Genomic DNA, 24,292 nt, shown 5'->3' on the forward strand with positions numbered 1-24,292 from the left:
CCCTCAGCCAATCCCGAACAATCTCCACCACCAGTTCACCACCACACATCCGTCGAGAATCCGTTCGTCGTCCTCCCATCGTCCGCCTTGGCTGATTTGGTCCAGGCCGAATTCTGGCCAAAGGATTTTACCCGACGTGTGAGTCGCCCACGCAAGCGCCGTTCTCATCTTCGACTGGTTTGTTGCCCACCACAAATCCGGACCAATCCGTTCATGGCTGACTCTAGCGCACTTGGTGTTTCTGAGGTGTTTCTCCATCCCAATCCACAGTTGTTGTTCACTGCAATTTTTTTTTTTGGGCAAAGTTTAGTACCGGTAGCAGTTTAAACAATAAAATATGTATTGCTTTCAACTTTATTTTTATGAAATGTAATTTTATGTGATGTATTAAATTTCTGGTTTGCGCTTGGAAGAAACAAAGCATTTGTGGGCTACTGATTTGTTGTTGAGGGTGATTTGTTGTTGAGGGTTTGCAGTGGCCAAAGGTGTTTGACAAAATGACTGAAAGAGATGGCCAAAGGGTTTTTGTTTTACGTAGGACTTTTGTAAAATATATTATGATTGTAAACATCATTTTTCATCAAACATGTTTACTTTCTGGTTTGCTTATAGGGAAGGCTCAAGAATTAGCCAACAAGAGAGTATTCATCTCAATTTATTTTACAAAATGACTAGTAATTCAAAGTTAACCGATATAAATTATGACCAATAATTAGAAATATTCATTTTGAAAACCCTAACTACTGCCAAGAAATGATTTCCAAAAAAAGAAAAGGAAGAAGAGATGTTTTTGTGTTTTAATATCAAGGGTATTTTATGGTTGATATGGATTGAGTTTTTTAAAGAATTTTATTGGAATTTTACAATTTAAAATGAAAAAGACAGATATGTAAATTATATTATATATATAACATTATTTATTGCTAATACAAAATCTTCAAGAAAAAATTAAATACAAAATAAATATTTTAAGATCCAGCGATTTTATATATTTATGTGTCTTTCTCTAAGGTCTAAAATTTGAACAACAACTAAAGAAACCTGATTTTTAAAATACATGATATTTTGGGCAAAGTCGATGATTATTTTTTTATGGAAGTGGAAATCAATACAAAAACTCATATCATTAAAAATTATTGTGATATATATTATTTAAGCTAATGTTTTTTTTATACTTAGGTGTATAAACGATTTCAATCTAATTGATTGTGTGGTTTTGTATTGAAGGAACCACTTTATAATCTTGATAGTGATGAACTTGAGGTTGAAAGTGTAGACATTCAATGTGATGTGAATGTTGAAGATGGGGTCAATGTCGAAGATGGGGTCAATGTGATGCCCTCTTCGAGTAGTTGTCATTTGGAGCCATATGTCGGTATGTTATTTGACGATGTGGAAGACGCCCAAGCATATTATAAAGCATATGCAAGGCGTAAAGGATTTGCTATTCGGACGAATCATACTCGATTGTCTAAAGATGATAAAAAACTACTTGCAGTAGACTATGTATGCACAAGGGAAGGATTTCGGCGGATAAATCGGAAAGAAAAAGAACGAATAATGCCTGAACCTGACGAGACAAAGATTGGATGTAAAGCTTTGATGGGTATAAAAAAAGATGGTGAACACTTGATAGTCAACAAGTTTGTGGTTGGACATAATCATATTTTACTCACACCAAGAAGTACTAGTTTCCTACGTGGACATAGGGGAGTTACTAAAGTCCAAAAAAAACTTATAATGACTTTGAATGAGTCCGGGGTACCGACAAGGAAGATTATGTCGATGTTGAGTAAAGAATCAGGTGGTGACTTCAATGTTGGCTGTATTGGCAAGGATGTAGAAAATTTCTTGGGCACCAAAAGGAGAAAAGTTTTTGAAGAGGGTGATGCACAACGACTATATTCCTACTTTCGTGATCGCCAATTTAAAGAACCTGGATTTGTGTATTCCATGCAAGTTGATAAAGATGGGTGTATGGGAAGTTGCTTTTGGGCTGATGCTAGATCAAGATCGGCATACCAGTATTTTGGAGACATTGTCACATTTGATGCCACATACCTGACCAACATTTATAAAATGCCATTTGTGCCGTTTTCAGGAGTCAACCATCATCATCAGACAATCATGTTTGGTTGTGCTTTGTTAGTTAATGAGATAGCGGAGTCATATACATGGTTATTGAGAACCTGGCAAGAGGCAATGCTTGGGCGTGCCCCTTCAACAATAATTACCGATGATGATAAGGCGATGGCGAAAGCTATTGCAGAGGTACTACCGAATACAACTCATAGGTTGTGCTTGTGGCACATTCTTCAAAAGTTTCCTGAACACTTGGCCCATGTATATAATAAGTTTCCTGACTTTCAATCCCGATTTCGTCATTGCATCCATGAGACTATTACAATTGCTGAGTTCGAAGAGGAATGGGCATCGATATTGATGAAGTATGATTTAGGAGAAAATACTTGGCTGCAAAATCTTTACATTCGACGAGAAAAGTGGGTTCCGGCTTACTTGCGTTCAACATTCTGTGCCGGGATGTCAACAACTCAACAGAGTGAAAGTATGAACAAATTTTTCAAAGACTATGTTCGATCCAGTACTATGGTCAGTGACTTTGTTCATCAGTATGAGGCGGCTATAGATGCACGTTATTTTAAAGAGAAAGAGAAAGATGTGCGGACGAAGTCTACTCGTGCGATATTGAAGACACCTCTTAAAATTGAAGAGGAGGCAGCACTGATTTATACAAGAAAGTCTTTTATGATCTTCCAGGATGAGTTGTTTGATAGTCTACGGTACATATCAAGAAAATTGTCCACAGAGAGTGAAAGCAAGACTTATGGGGTGACACCCTATGGTAAAGAAACACCTGTTTACCATGTCACGTTGGAGAGTGGTGAAGGTGTTGCCACATGTACGTGCCATAAGTGGGAGTTTATGGGGATTCTTTGCAAGCATATCTTGTGTGTTTTTGGCAAGAAAGGTAAGTTAGATAGATTGCCACAGCATTATGTATTGGAAAGATGGACTACTAATGCTAAGAGTCGGCCAATCCCTTACATACCAAGTCCTACAGGGCTCCTTCAGCTAGGATTAGATGATCCTACGATGAGAAAAAGCAAGTCCATGATACAACTTTATGACATTGTTGAACTTGGGTCGCAATCAGAAGAAAAACACAGTTTCCTCACCCGTGCATTAGAGAAGATTCATAAAGAATTACTTGCAATGGAAGATCACGTAGATACTGAGGGAACACATTATTCAAATAGAGGAGTATTTTGCAGTATTGATCAAGTATTAACAAGTCAAGTTGTATCAAACTTTTCACAAACGGTTCAGGACCCTCCACGAGTGCCAACAAAAGGTCGACCAAAGTCTTTGAGATCCAAGAATCCAAAAGAAACGCAAACAACAAAGAAAAGACGTTGTAGCATTTGCAAGACTGAAGGACATGCTAAGAACAATTGCCCTTCAGTAAGGTATGTAGATTTTGAATTATTTGTGGCTTCGGTTCATTGGTATTTAATTGAAGAAGCTAGACAAATTTGTGTTTTGTTGTGTTTTATGTAGGGATGTTCGGCCAACATCTGTCAACCTGTCACAACCAATGTAATTGCAAGTTTTTATATGGAAGTCTGCGAGTAGAACTACCAAAGTCTTGAGTTTGTGGAGAATTTCTTTATTGCTGAGTTCTAATGTGTACTGCCAATGGTTTTATTGTTAAATTTTGGAGACTTTCGGACTTGGTTGCAATGTTAAGGATTTTGTGACTTTAGCTTTATAAAGTATTTGATCGTTATTAGTTCATGTAACCTTGTTAATGGGACGAGTCAAATATCTACTTGTTTTTGTTTATGTGCAAGCTTTCGAGTAGTTGTGTTTTTTACGTGTTGGATTGGGTTTTTAAAGCCATCTCAAGCCGATTTTATTCTTCAAGTATTATGCTAACATTTTGAATCTGGGATCTAGCAAAGAGGGAACATGTGTGTGCTTTATAGCCGATTTTATTATTCAAGTATTATGCTAGGTGTTTTGCACAGGTTCAACTAATTGTCACGGCTAAAAAAAATTTCTGGTTGTAGCATTTGTTTCTATGACAAGCAAATTGCAAGATTTGAGGATACAAAATCATTACATAAATTAAGCATCATAGCAAAGCAGTACAGGTTTCTTCTCCATAGATTCACAAAAAATACACTAAGTCTTGATACCAATCTGGTCAAACAGGGCTGTATAAGCCTTTACATTCAAAATAAATCCAAGCATTACATCCAAAATAAATCCAAGCATTACATCCAAAATCATAGTTCTGGTAGCATTGGCAGATACATATTGTAGTTTTTTGGAGACATCAAAATTACAACACAAAATAAGATAAAAAATGACCATGATAAGATAAACGCTTTCAATATTCTTTTGTACTTCTTCTCCATTACTTGGAATTTAGATTGTTCGACGCCGAGACGTTGATGAAGTACCATCTCATTCCTTTGCTCAGCTAACTCCAATGTTATCTTACAGCAGTTGTTCTGATCACTTTGAAGATCAATCCATTCAAAAAACGAACATTGTGCATTATTTTTATAATTTGAACAGTTGTAAAATCTTCTACCAAAACTGTTTGACTTCCCAGAAATCCGTAATTTTGCTTGAATGCCACAATAGCAAAATGGTCTCTCTAGTGGAACTTCTTCTCTTCTTGCAGTCCATGAAGATGAACCAGAAGAAGCCGAACTTCTCATTTTTTGTCATAATATAAAAGCAGGGCATCAACTAATTTGAAAAACATAATCTGTCAAACTTAGAAGGGCATCAACTACTTTGAAAACATAATCTGTCAAACTTGCAATCCAAAACCATGAGAAATAGCATATTGAGACTTTGATATAAAAGAAGCCATGTTCATGGCTTGCAGTTCCCATTAAACAGTCACAAAATATCTGTCCTAACCCATAAAGTTCAACAAACTTACATATAAGAACCATGAGAAATAGCAAAGCAACTATACCACTTAAAGCATATTGACCTTTTTAAACTTGGAACTCATGTTCATGGTTCAGAGTTCGGTTCAAAGTTCCCATTAAACAGTCACAAAATAACTGAACTATTTATAAGCAATTGTTAACAACTCTGTCATATTATATAAGAAGGCATGACTACTTTGGAAACCCAATCTGTCATAACCCATAAAGTTAAAAAAACTGACATATAAGAAACATGAAATATAGCAAAGTTCAGTTCACATTAAACAGTCACAAATTTGATGTACAATTTAGAAGCAGTTCATAACAAGTCAAGTGGTAGCATTCTGAATCCACAATATAGGACATAACAATATTTTGAAGACAAACTGCAAAATCTAAGGTTATGAATCCACAAATCTAACAGAAAATAAATAACCCACGAAGTGAATCTGTCTATTAATACACAAAGTAGTATCACAAACTTCTGGATTTTGAAGATAACCGAATGAACTTTTCGAATCTACAAAGCAGAATTCAAAAACCTAACAGAAAACAAACAACCATCAATTAAAATACGAGTTTGAATCTGCGAAGAGATATGAACGAGAAAAAAAATTAATCTGTGAAAAGAAAGAACCCAAGTTGTCGCTAGGGTTTCTAAATTCGTCCCAAGGTTGAATCTGCCCGTCTCCTTGCCACGTTCGCGAGATGGGCTGTCGTCACTATTCGAACCAACGGCAGGGAGAAAACCACCGGCAGGGAGAAAACCACCGGCAGGGAGAAGGGAATCGAAGCCCTCTGTCTCGATTCGAAGGTCTCGCAGCGAGAAAGGTTTCTCGTCTGAAGCCGTCTCGAAAGGAACCTCCCGTAGCAACAATAAACTATACTTGGTCTCGGGATGGGGCTGCCGGTGCGATTCGAACCACCGAAGCGATTTGGGGATGAAGCCGTCTCGAGATGGGGGGACCTGGATGGTGTACGAGCAGTCTCTGACTTCGAACCAGAAGGGGAAATGAATGGGGACCTGAATGGGTTTGAGAGATTAAATGGGCAAAGATTGGGTGAATCACGGTTTAGACATAAAGTTAGTGAAACGCATACGTAGCAGCTAATAACTGGAGGGCTGTTATTTAAGGGTTAACAACCCAACCGGTCCCAGGTATTCTATTATTTTTAAAAAGAGTTAGCAGAATTTAAATATATTTTTTTAAAAAAGTCTACAGGCCCAAAGTGGATCAAAAGGCCCATTCCCTCTCTCCCGATATCTTCACTAAAATACTCGACCGTTTAAAAAACCGTTTCCTCTCCCACTGGTCGCTCTGATACGGTCGGATTGCACAAACACTGGGTGCTTGGTGGCTTCTATGATTAGAATCCAGGTTAGTACAAAGTTTTCTGGGAAACCTCTGCTTTTTTACGCTGTTCATTCCCTACTTTTGGTTCTTGGGTTTCTTCTCTATAAATAGTTTCTTCTTCTTAAAATTGATGTTTTCGTTTCACGGGGAAAAATCGTATATATTTGCCTGTGAAAAATGGGGTATAGTTAAAATTCTTTGGTTGCATTGCTTTGATATGAAAAGAAAATATAGTTCCTGTATATCTAGGATTATGCCTTTTGTTCCTTTCATGCCTATTGTATTTACAACAGGTTTGAACTTTGAAACATTGGGCATAGGGGTACCGACAACTTTTCCCCATTTATCTTGTCACTGCAACTGTTACGAGACATGACCGTGGAGATCTTTCACAATGGGGGGTGTCATCAGTAAAGCTGCAAACGACATTGGAGGTGTTCTTGGAAATGCTTTCGTAGCTCCTGTCAAGACTATTTTTGGTGCATCATGCGGGTAAGAATCCTTCCATGCTCATTATGTTTCATCTTGTACGTCTGTCCTGTCCCGCTACTTGTGTTGGGCTCTGCCACACTCAATGAACTAAGTTGTAAAGTTGAAAGAAGTTTAAAAGATGGCTTGTTTTCAGATCCATTATATTTGCATTTGCTTCTTTCGTTCATTCTCCTGGTTTATACTAGCAGTTGAAAGATACAGAGAACATCTGGTTTATGCCTGACTTCAAGTACAGGGATAACATTATGTCTTTTTCTCTTAATTCTCTATGTTTTATGGATTATTCATAGTTTCATTCTCCCCAAGCAGCAAAAGAAAAAGAAAAAAGAAAAAAGAAAAAAAAAAAAAAAAACTGACCTCTGGTCAATTTTGCCATGCCACTGAACTTGAAAGTTTACAAACTCTCCCATTTTTCAGACTGACACTAGTCACTGCGCAGATTTTATTGGGAATTTCGGACCTTGTTATCCTAACCATTTGAAGGTTTGCAAGCTCTCTGATCTTTTAGATTAATGATAGCCACCGCACAGATTTTTTGGAAATTGTGAACCTCATTATGGTGACCTACCCGATTCCAGGTGTGATAGCCACCCTGTGCTCTATAACTTAGTTATATATCATCCTGTGGTCAAGTGAGTTTCATGCTGTGCTCGAATCTAAAAAGAACATGGTGCCATGCCGCATATCTGTGAGACAGTGTATTAGCCAAATAAATAATCTAGGCTTATTGTTTGGAATCACATCAAGTATACCAACGAGACTGCTTAATGTCAAAACGTAGTTTTTGTTTGGTCATGTCTCTTCAAAGCAGGGTTAAATGAATATTGAACTTGGAGGCATGTAATTCCACAACCAACTAGTTGACTAATGACAGGCAACATGCCAACAATGCCCGTCCTTTTTAAGGAAACCATCATGAGTTGCTCTAAATGCAGTTGAGATGCATTTACATAAGCTTTCGTCACCTCATATATGCGTTGGCATTTCATGTTCTACTGATGCAAATTTGCAGTGTGTTATTTTATCATGACTGCTTATTCATAGCTATGGATTTTATTACAGATCGTTCCTGTTTGACTTTGATTGCTTGATCTGCAGGGGTGTTTGTTTAGGACCATGGGATGTGGTATGTTTCATTGAGCATTTATGTGTTTCCAGTCTGGTGAAGCTGTTAATGATCTTGGTCCTTTGCTACATAAGTAAATATTCTTTCCTTTCTTTTCTTGATGGCTATTTCATTTTTTTTTTTTCTCCATTAGCTTCAAATGATTAGGTTTAGAAACATATATAAACTAACCACAACTCATTGGACCATGTTATGGATTTTTAAGAAATATTAATTCTAGTTCCTTTCTAGGGTTTTCATCAGGCTCTTGACATAAACACGTTAAATGATAAGATTTACTGCTTAGCCGCTAAGTTGGTACAGTCTTGTTTATTACTCGAAGATAAGGAAATGAGTGGTTTCATATGAATTCTTCTCCTCTGCTTTCAGTGTTATTGTTCTTCTACTTATTGTTCAAGGTGGGCATCTGTCAATGCATTGGAAGAAGCCTTTGTAAGATGTGTTGGGCAGCTTGTGAGACATATTGGTTTGCTTTAGAAGACATTACCTGTTTCCTGTGGCACAGATTAAAGAACACCAAGAGGATAAACCATCGGCACAGGCACCGTTTTCAAGATATTGAACTAGGGTACAGTTCAAGTGATGAAAGTGATTTGTCAGATAATTATCTTCATTTAGATGTCAGTAGAAAGCGAAGGTCAGTTAGAGAGAGAAGAAAGGATCGGCTTCTGAGCTCAGTTTACCCTTCAAGAAGGCACAGTAGCCACAGTCACCATATCCATCATGTACAATTAAAGAGTAGGGAACCGTCCATTCATGTTAAGGGTGGCTCTCAAGGATTAATGCGCTTGAGACAGCTCCAATTGAGTGAGGTAAGAAATGCTCAAACAGAGGCTGGGAGTTTTAAGAGGCGGCGGCTTAGATGATCATAATAATTTTGGTGTTATCACTAGCTAGAAAATAGAAGTATCTTTATCCAAATTTGTGGGAGTGTCAAAACCGTTGTGATTGATAAGAAGTTCTTCATTCTTTCTTTCCAAATTGATCTGGCATAAGTTGTTGATGTATCATATAACAATCTCATGCACACATGCGCCCGCACACACACACATGTATGTATGTATGTATACTACTCAAAAAGACTCCATAAACATAATTGTCATTTGGTTCATGTGGAATGCAATATTGTTGTACACGAAGTCTCGATATTTTCATCACCTAGTCCACCTTTCTTCAGTACTTGACATATATCAGCCTGCACAGCAAAATTACCTAGCAGTAATGAGTTTTTTTTTGTTCTAACGATGGACAATTTTTGAGGTAATTACTGTGATTGTGATAGTAGATCGGTACTCATGCATTCATGGGATAAATTACATAGAAAGATGGAACAAAAAAGATATATTAGGCTTGTAATGAGCCGATACAGTGAAAAAGACTCATGATATTACTAAGATCTTGAAGATACAAATAAATGTTCTATGCAGACAAAATAAATGGTACTCCCCATTTTCACATAACAATAAATAGGATCCGTTTCCCTCTCTGACATGACACCAACCCTTCTTCTTACGATACCTTTCTATTAATTTAGTGACCTTTTAACTCTCTACCCTACTCCTCAACACACAACATTCTTCTCTCACGCCAAATTTCCAAGCCTAAAAACTGCTTGCTCCTCTTTAGGACACATGCTTTCTACCCTCTTTAAGAGACTTTTTTAGCAATCTAAGGCCTTGACTGTTGGACATAATAAAGCACTAACATGCACGCCTCCTTTCCCTAGCATTCTTCGTAGCTTTCTATCTTGCTCACGGTTTCTCAGCCATCTATCAGAACCCAGATTTCACTCGGAAAAAAGTTATTTGAACCGAGAATGCTAACTGACAAGAGTGACCGATTGTGTTTGCTTCTTTTTTTTTTTTTTTTACTTAATGATTAAAAAAGTGGTTCTTAGTAAATTGGTATTTTTTTAAACATATTTAAAGATATATAAAAAATGATTTAAATAAAAAAAAGCATTTGCATCTGTCCAAACTATTTCTTTCGCTCAAGTTGCAATTTGGAAAGAGAGACAGACACCTCTTAGGTTTTTGAAGCTCAAGAGTTCCTATTTTTGGGCTCCTTTGCCTGTTATTGTTTTCCATATATATACCCTTTTTGTGACGAAATTTCACCAACCAGCATCAAAATCTCCACATACATGCTTGCTTCATCCTCCAGTTCTTTCAAGGCTTCTTCTTAGCCATCTATTTTCTCCAGCTCCATTTGACACAAACACACTAATCTAACACCAACTTTGAGCTGTTGCCTCCATAGCCTTTGATTCTTTAATAGCTTCTTAGCCATATAGTTCTTACAACCTCAGTTAACATATAACATGCCATTAGTCCACAGATCTGCTTATTTAATTTAAAGAAGAGTTTTACTACATGTAAGTCGGTACGTTAACAGACTACTTACAATGAGATTTAAACTTAAAAAGAGAAAAAAAATTCTATTTGTAATTTTCACTTAAAGACTGCATGTGTATACCCTTTATTAAATGAGAAAAATCATTATTTTAAGATTAATATTTTTATAATTTTAAAAAATTTTAAAAATAAAATTATCTAAATCTATATTGTAATATTTATTTAAAAATGATCTAAATCTAAATCTATATTGCTCGTTCATGAATAATATGCCGAGTTAAAAAAAAGTTAAAAATCCCCTGTTGGAATGGAAGTACAGACAATCTCTTAGATCATCTGTCTGGAAAGTGTAACCAATTGAAATTGTCTGCAATCCAAGCTGGAAATTATAAGATAAATGATCCCAGAAAATTAGTAGAAAAATACGTGATAATTGGACAGCCCAAGTCACGCGAGAGGACAGTTCATCGTGCACAACAGAGAGTAGCAGCGAATAATGGAAAGACGCGTTGTAATTTAATGTAATGACATCCTTAAAATACATTACATACGGTTTCCAAAACGAAGATTCTTCATTCGTCATTGACTCACTGTGGGCTACTTTGTTTTAGTCGCTCTTGATACCATTGCTAATACTACTACGTAGGCACCTACACTTCTCTTTCAGATCTAACGGGCGAATTTCTTCCTTCTCTTTCTCCTAAACTACCTGATTTCCGTCTCTGCATTATCACTCTCAAGGAAACAGAGAGAGAGAGAGAGAGAGAGAGAGAGAGAAGTCGGAGAAGAAAGAGGGAGATTGCTTTAGTAGCGGTTTACAAGAAACATTGCTCTCGGCGTTTATTGACTGTTAAGGTCGTCTCACGGTCACGTTTTTCTTCTCACATCTCTCTCTCTCTCTCTCTCTTCTCGAGCTAGAATTCATATATTAGCAGATCTCGAAATTTGGTTCTAGTTGAGATTCTGACCCATTGGCCGTCTTCAGTTCATGCTGCCTAATCTGTAAGCTAGGATTTTTTTTTTCTTTAAAAAAACCGGATCTTAGGGCTTCGGTGCCTTTTAGTTTGTGAAATGGTACGGTCCATTTGGTTGCTGAGAAAATTGAAGTTTTAGGTAATGATCCTTTTAATGTAAATAGAATGTCTGGTATTGGTTGTGGATCAGTTCCTCTGGGCTTTTCATTTCCCATTTTCCGTTCGGTTGCCGAGATGGAAGAAGAAAAAATTGAATTTTATTTGTGTTTTCCCCTCTTTTCTGTTGTCTGCGTTTTCTAGAAACTAAAGGGAGCATTCAAATTCTCTTACCGTTGCTGATTTTATTGTTACTATGATAGTTATATATGCGCACACTCAGACTTTACTCATTCCATTATTATAGCTTTGAATTTGGAACTTGCTTTTGCCCCTGCAGAACATTCAAAATTCAGCGACCAAGTTCAGGGGGCGAGTTGCCCCAGGTTCGGAGGGTGAATTCAAGCACCTTTCCTTTGGGCATGGATGACGAATTGGAGAACGGTAATCTTGGGCCTTATGCTGACAGGCCAAGGACTTTCCCTAACATGCGCAGTAAAGCTTACAACCCATTGGTGAGGACCTTAAATGTGTAAACTCGTCTCATTCTGAATTAGTAGATGCTCAGTTCTGCTAAGGAATGTACTTCTAGATTTTTATCTGTGAATATGAATCCAACTCATGTAGCTGTATGAGATCGAACCCATTCCCATACATTTCTTGTGGTGAATTGAAGTTGTTGTTGCTTTAGGGGAGGTTTCGAGAGTGGGATGAGATAAGAATTTTGTGAAAAGTAGTAAGACAGTTTGTGAATAGTAGTGAGATAGTTTGAGTTGAGTATTTTTTTGGTTTTGGGAAAGGAGAGAGAAAAAATTGAATAAAAAATATTATAAAGTTAAAATATTGTAAAAATATAGTTTTATAATATTATTTTTATTTGGGGATTTGAAAAAGTTGAAATTGTTTTTTATTTTTTATTTGAAAGTTTGAAAAAGTTGTAATGATTAGTTTGAAAATTTTGTATTTGAATTATATTTGGGAATAAGATGAGATGAGATAAAATGAGATCATATGAGAATTTTGTGTCTCATTTGGGGCCCCAAACCTGCCCTTAATAGCTGCTCAGTCATAGCATGGGTACGAATTTTCCCCTTTCTCCATGTAAGGTTCATGCATGCCTTTGCTTCTTCAAGGGGTAGGTCTAGGATTTTGTATCCTCTGTGTTGTTGCAGCAAGTGAGTTACTTACTGTGCTATTGATACGTGACTGGTATGATAGGAATCTATTGTGTTATCTGACTTTGAATATCATCCCGGTAAGTGTAATTATTGTAACTTCAATAATTACCATATTGCATTGCCAATGACCAGTGTTAAATGGAACTTGCACCTTCCATAGGAGTGTAGTGCTGGGTAAGATCATGTGTTCAAGTTCTGTGGAGTCTATGAGTCATATATAAACAAAAACAAAACCAACTTATCAAATAAAATAAAATAAAATAAACGAAAATAAAACCATATTGTGTTACTTGGGCTAATAGGAAGCTAGTAGAATGTTGAAAGAGAAGTAGCACTGATCACCTCAAATGAGAAACGAAGTGAAACATGATTAGGATTCGAACTAGAGGAAACATATGAATATGAAATTGACAATATGCAATAATGCATATGTATACTGACACACCCACTTTTATAAACGAGAATTTATAAGAAAGAAAGGGTAAGACATCCTTGAAGAGTAGTCGAGTAGAGAGATAACAAGGGATAATTCAATTGATTGTTCTGAGCACTTCACCCCCTGTGTTGGAAATTGGCAGGTACTTGCAGCAAACATAAATGAGGATAGGGCTGGCAGCTGCTGAGCTTATATCATGGAGACATGATAGAAGTCACTTAAAAGCATGGTTTGTAAGCTAGGTTTTGAGAGGTGTATTGAGAGAATATACACAGAAGATATGCTAGCTAATTGAAGTTTCCATTCACTTGTAAATTAGGAATAATTTTTCACCTTCTATAATGCAACGCCTAAACAAATTTCTTTGAAGGTTGAGAGCAATCAATGAATGAGCTTGGCATTTCTTTTTCAACACTTCACTCCATTGGTTGATTGTAATTGATTTTCAAGGCAGAACTTTTCATGAATTCCTTGTATCACCAAACTAGCATGCTTAGGCATTGCTCTTATACATGTCCCGTATACTTGGGCTCTTGCCTATTCTTATGATCATTAAAATTTTGTTTGCTGATAAAAAAAAAAAAAAAAAATAAATAAATAAATTGCAATGCCTAAACAAATTTAGAGTGGTGGAACATTTTAGACCAGCCGTCAGAGCCGCCGCGAGCTTGGGCTGAAGCTTCTCCTTCCTCGGGCTTATTTTGCTCTGTAGCCTGCCACTGTTGGGGACTTTATGAAAAACTGGCCTCTGACCGGCCCATTAAAAACTTCTCATCAAACTTATATTCTTTAAGCTTTCTTGGACAGAAGAACAACCTTGTGTGAAATGTAATGGCAATAGTGACAGGTGAAAATGCAAGTTGCTTTCTTTTGATGACAATGATTGACCCATGTCAACTTAGTTATCTCTATTTACCTCTGGATGCAGGATTTATTAGATTCTTGTTCATTTAATGTCATTTTATGGAGTTTTTATTGTTATCTTGCTCCATCACATAATGTTTTTTTGTTTGGTTTTTTCATGCTGATCTTCTTTTTGCAGATTTTTCGAATTCTGATGGGAATAAATTTCCGTGTTCTGTTAATACTTCTCTTCTTGGGATTGGGAGTGGTCTTTTACATTGGAGCAAGAACTTCTCCGATCATTGTGTTTGTCTTCTCAGTTTGTATTATGAGCTTTCTTTTGTCAATATATCTCACTAAGTGGGTACTCTCCAAGGATGAGGGTCCTCCTGAGATGGTTCAGGTACATCTATTTTCAATCTCTTTTGCTCATATTGTTATTTGCCTTTTCTCGTTTTTTTTTTTTATTTATTATTTTTTATTTACAGAAATTATTTTTATGGTAGATATTTCTTTTTCTTTGTGGTTGGATGTATCCTTTGTATACTTCCTGTGTACTAGAGCAGCACTCTGCAATTATAATAAAATTGCATCGCTTATAAAAAAAAAAAATGGTATATCATCCGTTGTTTGCTCAATTTTACACTAGTAATAGGTCACCTAGTTTAAGCATTTGTATACACAAGCTTGGGGGAAAACTTAGTAGAATTTTCTAGGATCATGATGTTTATATAGCTTCTATTTGCTGTCTATGTGCATGATGCTACCATTTATCATGTGGGGTTGTGATTTCTTTCTATTTTTCAGCTTAGAAAAAGATACAATTGACATGTTCGTACAACAAATTTACCTATAAAAAAAAAAAAAAGTTCGTACAACAATTATTATTATTTTTTATGAGTAATCAAAGTGTATTAATAAAAGAATAGGCAAAGCCATGTGTTACAAAGAAAGCCCTAAACTACGTAGGGACAATAGATACAAGGAAGTCATGAAAGGCTTGACCATTAAAATTAATGGCAATGGCCCAAGTACAAAGAGTTCTAAAAAAGAAAGCTTTTAGTTCCTCCATCGATCTCTCTGTCCTCAAAAGTCTGTTCATTATGCTCCTGCCATACGTACAACAAATTTAAAGGATCCCTTTCTGTATTCTTTGTTGTTAGAAAGGGATATTAAGAATAGGGCAAAAATAAAGTGACAGAAAGGAAGTGGGAGATATCAATTTGTTTTGTGGCCTGATAGTGATTGGTCTCGAGGACTTGCATTTTGAATAAGCAATGCACAAAACTGGTTGTGTGATATGGTGGATAAGATCAAGACTATAGATTTGATAAGTTTGGGAGTTGTGTTTTCTGGAAGACAATTGCAGACTTCACACTTTATGAACTTGTGACTTATGAGTGGTGATGATAGATGTGTTGAATAGTTGAAAACTGATCTACTTTCATGGGAGCTCTCTATGAGACTAAATTAAGAAAAATCTTCAATCCAAGTCAAACTGGGTTAAGCATATATCAATGGCAGATGACCTCTTTGTAAAAGTTGAGTTATCCCCACCGTTTTGTTTTGTCAGAATCACTCGATTAACTGGACCATTCATTTAATTCACTACCAATTCTCATATCACATCCAATCCTATTTGGTGGTGCTTCAGTACGGTTTTGCAGACACCATTGTCTATTCACAAGCTTGTGGATCTAGACTTTGGGACTTTCCTATTTATGGACCTCTCTGAATTTGTATTAGCCATATTTATTTTGTTTGTTCGGTGTTCCTTTGCATCTCGAGGAATCGTAGATAGGGAAGAAAATTATGTACTAGGTTCCCTCCCAAGACATTTAAAACCTTTTGGTCTTCAACACTTGCAAGCAAGGTCTTAAATTTTAATAAAAATGGTAGTGTCAGAGTACCATTGGGAATTGATGAGCACATGTGGCATCCTTAGAGTTTCACTTGCTATGTTTTAGCAGAATTCCTACAAATCTTTTTCCTTTTTTTTTTTTTTAGTAAAGATACCACATTTGATTAAAAGATCTAGGGGCGCAACCCAAGTACATTGAGGGTATACAAAGGGGGATGCCTAGTTTAAGGAAGGAAGGGTAGATGAATTAGTAAAATCCACAGAAGATTCAAAGGAAAAAATTGCTTTTTGCTGTGGAAAGGGTGCAATGAGGAGGTGGTAGTCAGTATTTTGGAGTGTTGAACGACCATGGTAGGTTCTTTTCTACATTTCAAAATCTCTAAATCCAATATGCAGAAAATAGGAAATCAATTTGAATTTAAATTTCATAGTTGGCATTTTTTTTTTCAAAAAAAGGACATGTTCTTACTGTTTATTTCATTTTTTTTTTAGGAAAATGGTTGTGACATTCCCCTCTTAGTCAAAAAATAAAAAGTTTTGTCTCGTTAGTCATAGGTTATGTGAACTGGGGTTTCTGTAGTTTTTGATAGATGGTCAACCTGATGTTTTGTGGCCTAATTCTGAAGGCAAGATCGTTAGCTTGGGTAATGGTCGAGGATCAGCATTAATGTTACTGAATAAATGGTTGTACTGAAATTAGTTGGGTCAGCAACCTGATGTTTTGTGTACTGAAATTACCAACTTTGATGCAGGTGGTAATAGGTGGGTTCAGTACCAAGCAAGAGAAAATTACAGAATCTAATACATAATTTTACTTCTATAGTTACTTATAAAAAAAGAGAAAAATTTACTTCTATAGGCTGATAGCTTGGGCTAGGTGGTTTTCTAGGTCTTTTTCATAGATATTTAAAAGAGATTGTGCTTTATGTGGAGTGAGTTACATTTGGATCCTTTGTAAGTAGTAATTCTTTACTGTACCATAGATGAGAAAATAAGACAACAAAATATGCCATGATTGCCTCTGCATGAAGAATTTGAATGTTTTTGCAAGAAACAAATTTGTGTTCTTTCTGAACTCATCATTTTGTTCTTTTGATTGGTACAATATGCACACACCCGAACTCACTACCCCAGCTTCTACCTTGTTCTTATGGGTGGGTAACTGACTTGTGGCTCTGAATTTGAAATTTATCAAGTACTTGCCCTGAGCTTATCATTTCACTTTCTAGATATCAGATGCAATACGAGATGGGGCTGAAGGTTTCTTCCGAACCCAGTATGGGACTATCTCCAAGATGGCATTGTTGCTAGCACTGGTTATCCTGTTCATCTATTTGTTTCGCAACTTAACTCCTCAACAAGAATCTTCTGGGCTACGAAGGTGATAACATAATTTAATATTTGCTATAGAGCATCTTTGTGGTACTAATATTTTTTTTTTTTTAAATTTCTCCATAATGACACAATTCACAATATGAATCTGCTGATGCAGGTCAACTTCTGCATTTATCACTGTTGCTGCATTTCTTTTGGGGGCTCTTTGTTCAGGTATTGCAGGGTATGTTGGGATGTGGGTGTCAGTTCGTGCTAATGTTCGAGTCTCTAGTGCTGCTAGACGGTCTGCAAGGGAAGCATTGCAGGTTGCCTCCTTTTTCTAGTTCTTTATCTTAAAAACAGTTTTAGATTGATATCATAAATGGAGGTATCATGTGCAGATAGCTGTTCGTGCTGGTGGTTTCTCTGCCTTGGTTGTTGTTGGGATGGCTGTAATTGGCATTGCCATCCTTTATGCCACATTTTATGTTTGGTTGGGGGTGGATTCACAAGGATCAATGAAGGTTACTGATTGTACGTGTTGGGTTCCTTTGTTCCTTCACTTATTATTATAAAGCCTAGTGCATCAAATTCATCTCTTTTTGTATGTTTCATAGTATATCAGGATTGTGGACTTGAACTTCGTTATGTTATCTTTTAAGATTGTGGTTTTTCTGCAGTATCACCACACTGGCTGCAGTAAAGCCTAGGAGCAACTCCTTGTCAATTTTTCATTTTGACTGTCTTTGTGTCGGATTAGCAGCATGTAGTTTTATCTGCAGATGCAAGGTATCAGGTACCCCACTTTAGCGGAACCAAAGCTGGGCAATGGGCTTTTAACTTGGGAAATGGTTTCAAAAGGGGAGGGTGGTCATTCATGTTTTCACAGTTATTGAGGGAACTTATGGATTAAAATTCACTTGATGCAGTGTTATCACTTATGTGGCAGCTTAAAATTTAATTTTTTCCAAATTTAAATTCGATATACTTATGGCCTCTAAGAAATGCTGCATCGATATATATATGTATGTATCTATACATATATATATATTCATATGATTGTATTGTATGTCTTGGTAACATGTGGTATGTATTATACTATTATGCATCTAACACTTTATCTTGAGATAATAAGAACGCTATCTCTCAAGGTTTGTGGTGACATTATTTCTTATGTTTGCTGCATGGATACTTTTATTTTATTAGCTCATGCAATGACGAGTTCCAGAAATCGATTGCTCTTTTTTATTAAAAAAAAAAACCAAAGCTTTATGCTGAACTTTTGTCTATACTAAACCATAATTTGACTAAAAGCATGCATGTGATTATATTTGTTGGCTGTTGTGGCTGTAACCTTAGATTTCACAGTTCCTCTAGCCATGTATTTTAGTCTTATATAACTTGTTAGCTGTTGTTTCCATTGTTTTCCGTGATCCAGTGCTTGATATTAATGTTCTTGTCTTTCAGTGCCTCTTCTCCTTGTGGGATATGGTTTTGGAGCTTCTTTTGTTGCCCTGTTTGCTCAGTTGGGAGGTGGAATTTACACAAAAGCTGCTGATGTTGGGGCAGACCTTGTTGGTAAAGTAGAGCAAGGAATACCTGAAGATGATCCTAGGAATCCTGCTGTCATTGCAGATCTGGTAGTTATCTTTTCTCATTTATTGATTTTTCCTGTTATTTTCCTGTATATTTACTTCTGGAACTTTTTGTTCTGGGTTCCAATAAAATTTTACTGCCTTTATTTACCTTGATGATGACCATTATTGGTGAAAGTTGGGATGGAATTAAATTATTAGGTGTATATTATATTAAAATGTGTATGTCAAAAACTGAAGGTTGAGGTTTGATTTTCTTATTGCATTATAATTATGTGAAATTGTTCTATGCCTAAATGATTGTTTCATTTTCATGCCACAATGAATTGCATGATTAATTTGCTACTTGAAGTATTTGTTGAGAAGGTTAGACAATGGTAGTCTTCTTACAATTTTCCAAGGCACTCTCCAAACTTAAGGTATCGGAAAGGGATTTAAAGGTTTGGAGTGAATAGACTTTAGGCAATGTAGTTCAGCAGGTAAAGTCCCTTATGGAAGAACTGCAAGTTGTGGGAGGTGAGGCAACCTGGAGCAGGTTACACTATCAGAGGAGATATACTGAAGGCAGAAGTCAAGGTCTCTTTGGTTATAAGAGGGCGGCGAATGCACATAGTTTTTCCATAGAGTGGCCAAGTCTAATAAGATAAACAATATTATTGAGATGCTCTTGCCTAATGGCTCCATCTCTATTGAACAAGAAGGGATTGAGAGTCATATTGTGCAGTTATATGATAGTTTGTTTAAGTCAAGTTCTAAGCTTGATGACCAAACTTTTGAAATTATTGGGGAGCCTCGGGCCTGAGTGGCCTTTCAAGGAGATGGAGGTTCTTAAAGTTGTGAACGGTGAAAAAGATCCGAGTGCGGATGGCTTTTCATGGCTTTCTTTGAATTCTATTAGGATGTGAACAAAAAGGATATTCTTCAAGTTTTTCACGTTATTCATGCCAATTGTAAGTTTGAAAAAGTCATATGCCCCTTTGATTGCTCTCATACCAAAGAAACTGGTGTCTGTGGATGTCAAAAATTACAGATCTATTAGTGAGCGGGGTTTTCAAGACATATATCTAAAGTTATTGTTCATAGATTGCATATAAATGAAAGAGAATTCCAATTATAGTTGCATATTTATAAACATTGATAAGATTGCATAGGGATTATAAGTTGGCATACCCCAAAAACGAGGGGATGTGGTTTAATCCTTTCTCTCTTTGGTTGAGAACTTTGAAATTGAAGAAATTTGCAGATTATAACTTTCTAGCTTCTACTCTCTTTCTTTGGGTTATTGACATCCTCGTTGGTTGTTTAGACATGTTAATTTTTGCAATCTACTTATAAAAAATTTTGCAATCTAGGTTGGAGATAATGTGGGTGATTGTGCAGCTCGAGGTGCTGATCTTTTTGAAAGTATTGCAGCCGAAATAATTAGTGCTATGATACTCGGGGGAACAATGGCTCGGCATTGTAAAATTGAAGGCAAGTAGAGTGTCTGAGATTATGTTATATTGTGTACGCACACATACACAGTTGTGAGTGTGTGCATTTGTGTGTATGTGTTAAATTGGCTCATGCATGGCCCATTTTTTTGTGCAGATCCATCGGGTTTCATCTTGTTTCCTCTTGTTATTCACTCTTTTGACCTTGTGATTTCATCTGTCGGAATATTTTCAATCAGGGGTAAACCGGACTCTAGCTTGAAGTCTCCTATTGAAGATCCAATGGCAATTCTTCAAAAAGGATATTCTCTCACAATAGTGTTATCTGTTCTGACATTTGGTTTGGTAATATTTTATCTACAGTTAGAAGTTTATTTTTAAAACTTTTAACTTCACCATAATTGGTTAGGATTCTAATTAACATTTTTCTTTTTCACTATTCTTATCATTTGTAAACATTCTCGCATTAAATCTAAAATTTTAGTAGCGTTGGAGACAACATTATTTTTGCTTTTGATTTGTTTCCATTCTGATTCATGATTCTATTGGTGGTTTTAAATACTCTACAGTCCACACGTTGGTTGCTTTATACTGAACGAGCTCCTTCTGCATGGTTCAACTTTGCCCTGTGTGGGTTGGTTGGTATCATTACTGCGTATGCTTTTGTCTGGATCACCAAGTACTATACTGACTACAAGCATGAGCCTGTACGTACCTTAGCTCTTGCAAGCACCACTGGTCATGGGACTAATATAATTGCTGGAGTCAGTTTGGGCCTGGAATCAACAGCTCTTCCTGTTCTTGTCATCAGTTTATCTATTGTTTCAGCTTTCTGGCTGGGTCATACATCCGGACTAGTGGACAAAGATGGAAATCCAACTGGTGGGCTGTTTGGCACAGCTGTAGCAACAATGGGAATGCTTAGCACTGCTGCCTACATTCTAACCATGGATATGTTTGGTCCAATAGCGGATAATGCTGGCGGCATTGTAGAGATGAGTCAGCAGGTAACCCTTGAGTTATGAATTATTTAATAATTAGACTTGATTGATGAAGAAAATTGTTGTGTTTTCCCCTCGATATCATCTAAGCATATATCATTTTTCTTGCAGCCAGAAAGTGTTCGAGAGATCACTGATGTTCTTGATGCAGTAGGGAACACTACAAAAGCTACCACCAAGGGATTTGCCATTGGTTCTGCGGCACTTGCATCTTTCCTTCTGTTCAGTGCTTATATGGATGAGGTAGCTGCATTTGCTCAGGAACCTTTCAAACAGGTATAGCAAAACATATTTCTGCTATTAGTTAATTGCTTCTGTTCCAAGTGCTGTTGCATACTGTCTTAAATTCTGCTATTTGAAATTGGCTTTTAGGTTGATATTGCCATTCCAGAAGTTTTTGTCGGTGGATTGTTGGGCTCGATGCTTATTTTTCTATTCAGCGCATGGGCCTGTTCTGCAGTTGGCCGAACTGCTCAGGAGGTTGTTAATGAAGTTAGGAGACAGTTTATTGAGAGGCCTGGTATAATGGTGAGCATAAGTTTGCTTAGTATACTTTGGCCTTTGTCTATTTTATGCTCAATAAAATTTTGTTTATTGATCAAAAAGTTTGTTTAGTAATGCGTGCCTTGGTCTTTAGTTATTTGTTTTAAGTGATGCATTGTTTTTACTTGCTGCAGGACTACAAGGAGAAACCAGATTATGGTCGTTGTGTTGCTATTGTAGCATCTGCTTCTCTGAGGGAGATGATAAAACCTGGTGCTTTGGCTATTGTTTCTCCTATTGCTGTTGGTGGGTTGACTGCTCTTGTTCTCATTGTTGCCTTTGTCCAGTGTTTCCATGCACATCAATATTTTTTCATTGCTGTCACAAAATGTTTTAGAAAGGGAAATAATGAATGTTTAGGTTGTGTTCACGGTATTGTGGAAGTAATGTATTGCACTGTTCTGATAAGACAAATGCAAAAAGATCAAATTTCACGATTCGTGTAATTGGTGCTTTTAGATGCGTTGGGCAACATACTTTTGCAATATTTATTGAAGATTACCGTTGGCTTTACTTGGTGTCACGTTTGTGGATGCATTATGAGCTAGTAGTGTAAGAGCTTCTGCAATGCGATTCCTATATGGCTGACAAGATGTTTTAGTTGGTATTAATTCTTTTTATTTTTAGGCCTTTGTCAGCAGATGCGCATAGCAACCCATCCATATCTGTGTCTCGTTACACAGTTCAAACTGAATGCCGTGGGATTTAATGACATATCTACACATTCATTGATGTGAGAATGTTCTAATCTGCTATTTATAACCATTTGTTGTCGTTGTCGTTTCTATAATTGATATTGTTACTATTACTACCACTTTAATTGTTATTATATCTACTCCCTCTTTTTTAAAATGGATGGGGGCTTTTCTTTTTGCATTGTCCTATGTGGATGTTTCTAAACATCAAAGTATTTATCAATTCCTTTTCTCCTATTACCCTTAAATTTAAACTCATCTCTTTTCAATTTGAACTCTCTTTTTCACTTTTCCCCAAAATAGTAATAGTACCATGTGATTGAATTAGCAGGAGCAGTAGTGGTCGTGGTGACTCTGGTGTTATTTTAAAATAAAAGTGTTTTATGACCACTCAAGTGGTCCATATGTTAAAAAGCATATTTTTAATATTTTTTATGGTGTACTACCTATTTGGTGACTTGTCTTTTGCATGATCTATTGTATCTGTTTATGTTTATATCTTATATCGTGAAGGACTCATTGAAGTTTGTTCTTATCACCTGCAGGTTTCCTGTTCCGGATTTTGGGTTACTATACTGGGCATCCTCTACTTGGGGCTAAAGTTGTGGCTGCTATGCTGATGTTTGCCACAGTTTCTGGAATTCTTATGGCCCTTTTCCTGAACACAGCAGGTGGTGCCTGGGATAATGCAAAGAAGTACATTGAGACAGGGGCTCTCGGAGGCAAAGGGAGTGAGTGTCATAAAGCGGCAGTTACAGGAGATACGTAAGTCTTGTTGATGTTCTCTTTTTTGTTGCTGTTCTTGCCACTGCTTTGGTTGCCTTACGAAGTATTAGTACCACTGGTAGTTACAGAAATAGGATATTCTGTGTCTCCTTCTGCATGAATTGGTGCCTCATTTCCTTGTTTCTGACTGTTGGAGTCTGGTATAGTGCGGCCCTTTTGTGTCCATATTCTGCCCTTTGAGCTTTTTATTGTTCATTAGAAAATTCAAGTAAACACCTAAAATTAGGTAGCTATAAAAAGACATCTAAAGTTATGTAATAGTTTCCGTATTTGGTCAACTGGCAAAACATGAATCAAAACAAAAAGTTTTTTATTTTATTTTACTATGGTTAATAATTAAGAGGAAAGAAATACCGGTAGCATGAGACCTATAAAACTCAATTAGGAATGTTCTGGTGATGTGGAAGTTAATTACCTAAAAAATGTGTTGCTATCACATGGAGTTGAAAAGGTTCGTGATATTTTAATAGCAGCGTGCACTGCACTTTTTTTTTTCCCCCCCAATGTTCTTGTAATCTGCACCCTTGAATCAGGCTTTGCAAAATACTATAAGAAAAAGGAAATTGAAGTTTATTGCTTATTTGATCAAGAAATCAGGTTCCTTGAGTTGCATACTGGATATCAAGTCTCTACAATTTGGAGGCCTAGTCTGACCAGATTTTTTTGCAGGCTTTTGTTCTTTCCATGTAATGCGGATTACTTAATGATGTTCTTTCCATTGTAATCTTATTACTTATTAGCTACGCTTTACCTGTCCTGCAGCGTGGGAGACCCGTTCAAAGACACAGCTGGACCTTCCCTTCATGTCCTCATAAAGATGCTTGCAACCATTACGCTTGTCATGGCTCCAATCTTTCTGTGAGATTTGTTTCTAACTATATCCTGTTGCAATCTCACACCCCCTGTGGTCTCACCAAAGTATGGCACCCATTTCCCTTGAATACATAGATACTTTGCAAATATAATGGGTAGGTATTTTCATGGATATCAAGGGTGCCTGATTTGTGGTCATACAAATTTTCTCTCTTGCTTAATACAAATAAGACCTGTTAATTTGCCGCTTCTGTTAGTCTCAAATTGTTACTACAAAAAATACATATTGGTGTATGTGTGATGAGTTATCGGCATTCGTGGGATCAGTTTGAGCATAATTTCCCATGTTTAATCTTTTCTTTATTGGTTGCTTGCCCAAAATGGAAATGATGTATCTAAAGCCTTGTAACAGGCGGACACTCCT

At 36.6% G+C, this 24,292-nt stretch overlaps 3 protein-coding genes across 8 annotated transcripts; all 3 read left to right on the plus strand.

Moving 5' to 3' along the window:
* The first annotated feature begins 213 nt into the window (after positions 1–213).
* On the plus strand, positions 214–3,440 carry LOC122300645 (protein FAR1-RELATED SEQUENCE 5-like). The gene is made up of 3 exons (XM_043111458.1): positions 214–246; positions 1,228–3,292; positions 3,349–3,440. The coding sequence occupies exons 1-3, from the start codon at positions 214–216 to the stop codon at positions 3,438–3,440; spliced, it is 2,190 nt and encodes a 729-aa protein (XP_042967392.1).
* Positions 3,441–6,268: 2,828 nt separating this feature from the next.
* Positions 6,269–9,085, plus strand: LOC122303175. 2 transcript variants are annotated; one of them, XM_043114813.1, is made up of 4 exons: positions 6,269–6,352; positions 6,622–6,820; positions 7,919–8,019; positions 8,316–9,085. In XM_043114813.1, exons 2-4 carry the CDS (start codon positions 6,723–6,725, stop codon positions 8,810–8,812), a joined length of 696 nt encoding a protein of 231 aa, XP_042970747.1. In that variant the 5' UTR covers positions 6,269–6,352; positions 6,622–6,722; the 3' UTR covers positions 8,813–9,085. The 2 variants fall into 2 exon arrangements, with proteins under 2 accessions (XP_042970747.1, XP_042970755.1); XM_043114821.1 differs by having other exon boundaries at positions 6,649–6,820.
* Positions 9,086–10,863: 1,778 nt separating this feature from the next.
* LOC122279251 (pyrophosphate-energized membrane proton pump 3-like) lies at positions 10,864–24,206 on the plus strand. 5 transcript variants are annotated; one of them, XM_043089740.1, is made up of 15 exons: positions 10,864–11,155; positions 11,711–11,885; positions 14,027–14,230; positions 16,918–17,069; positions 17,181–17,328; positions 17,404–17,536; positions 18,470–18,642; positions 19,950–20,070; positions 20,188–20,375; positions 20,600–21,037; positions 21,143–21,307; positions 21,404–21,559; positions 21,709–21,820; positions 22,815–23,034; positions 23,818–24,206. In XM_043089740.1, the coding sequence occupies exons 2-15, from the start codon at positions 11,793–11,795 to the stop codon at positions 23,915–23,917; spliced, it is 2,403 nt and encodes an 800-aa protein (XP_042945674.1). In that variant the 5' UTR covers positions 10,864–11,155; positions 11,711–11,792; the 3' UTR covers positions 23,918–24,206. The 5 variants fall into 5 exon arrangements, with proteins under 5 accessions (XP_042945674.1, XP_042945665.1, XP_042945683.1 ...); XM_043089731.1 differs by lacking the exon at positions 10,864–11,155 and adding an exon at positions 11,162–11,302; XM_043089749.1 differs by lacking the exon at positions 10,864–11,155 and adding an exon at positions 11,296–11,413.
* The last annotated feature ends 86 nt before the right edge of the window (positions 24,207–24,292 follow it).

Source organism: Carya illinoinensis, chromosome 1 (assembly GCF_018687715.1).
Source record: "Carya illinoinensis cultivar Pawnee chromosome 1, C.illinoinensisPawnee_v1, whole genome shotgun sequence".
Classification (NCBI taxonomy): Eukaryota; Viridiplantae; Streptophyta; class Magnoliopsida; order Fagales; family Juglandaceae; genus Carya; species Carya illinoinensis.

Excerpts from the sequence above, each read along its gene's own strand:
- LOC122279251 (XM_043089731.1), top strand. Across the intron at positions 17,070-17,180 it reads GAATCTTCTGGGCTACGAAG|GTCAACTTCTGCATTTATCA; the intron begins GTGATAACATAA and ends CTGCTGATGCAG. Across the intron at positions 18,643-19,949 it reads CTGCTGTCATTGCAGATCTG|GTTGGAGATAATGTGGGTGA; the intron begins GTAGTTATCTTT and ends TTTGCAATCTAG.
- LOC122300645 (XM_043111458.1), top strand. The coding sequence starts at position 214 with ATGGCTGACTCTAGCGCACTTGGTGTTTCTGAG. Across the intron at positions 247-1,227 it reads GCGCACTTGGTGTTTCTGAG|GAACCACTTTATAATCTTGA; the intron begins GTGTTTCTCCAT and ends TTTGTATTGAAG. Across the intron at positions 3,293-3,348 it reads AAATAGAGGAGTATTTTGCA|GACCCTCCACGAGTGCCAAC; the intron begins GTATTGATCAAG and ends CAAACGGTTCAG.
- LOC122303175 (XM_043114813.1), top strand. The coding sequence starts at position 6,723 with ATGGGGGGTGTCATCAGTAAAGCTGCAAACGACATTGGAGGTGTTCTT. Across the intron at positions 6,821-7,918 it reads ATTTTTGGTGCATCATGCGG|GGGTGTTTGTTTAGGACCAT; the intron begins GTAAGAATCCTT and ends CTTGATCTGCAG. Across the intron at positions 8,020-8,315 it reads CTTGGTCCTTTGCTACATAA|TGTTATTGTTCTTCTACTTA; the intron begins GTAAATATTCTT and ends CTCTGCTTTCAG.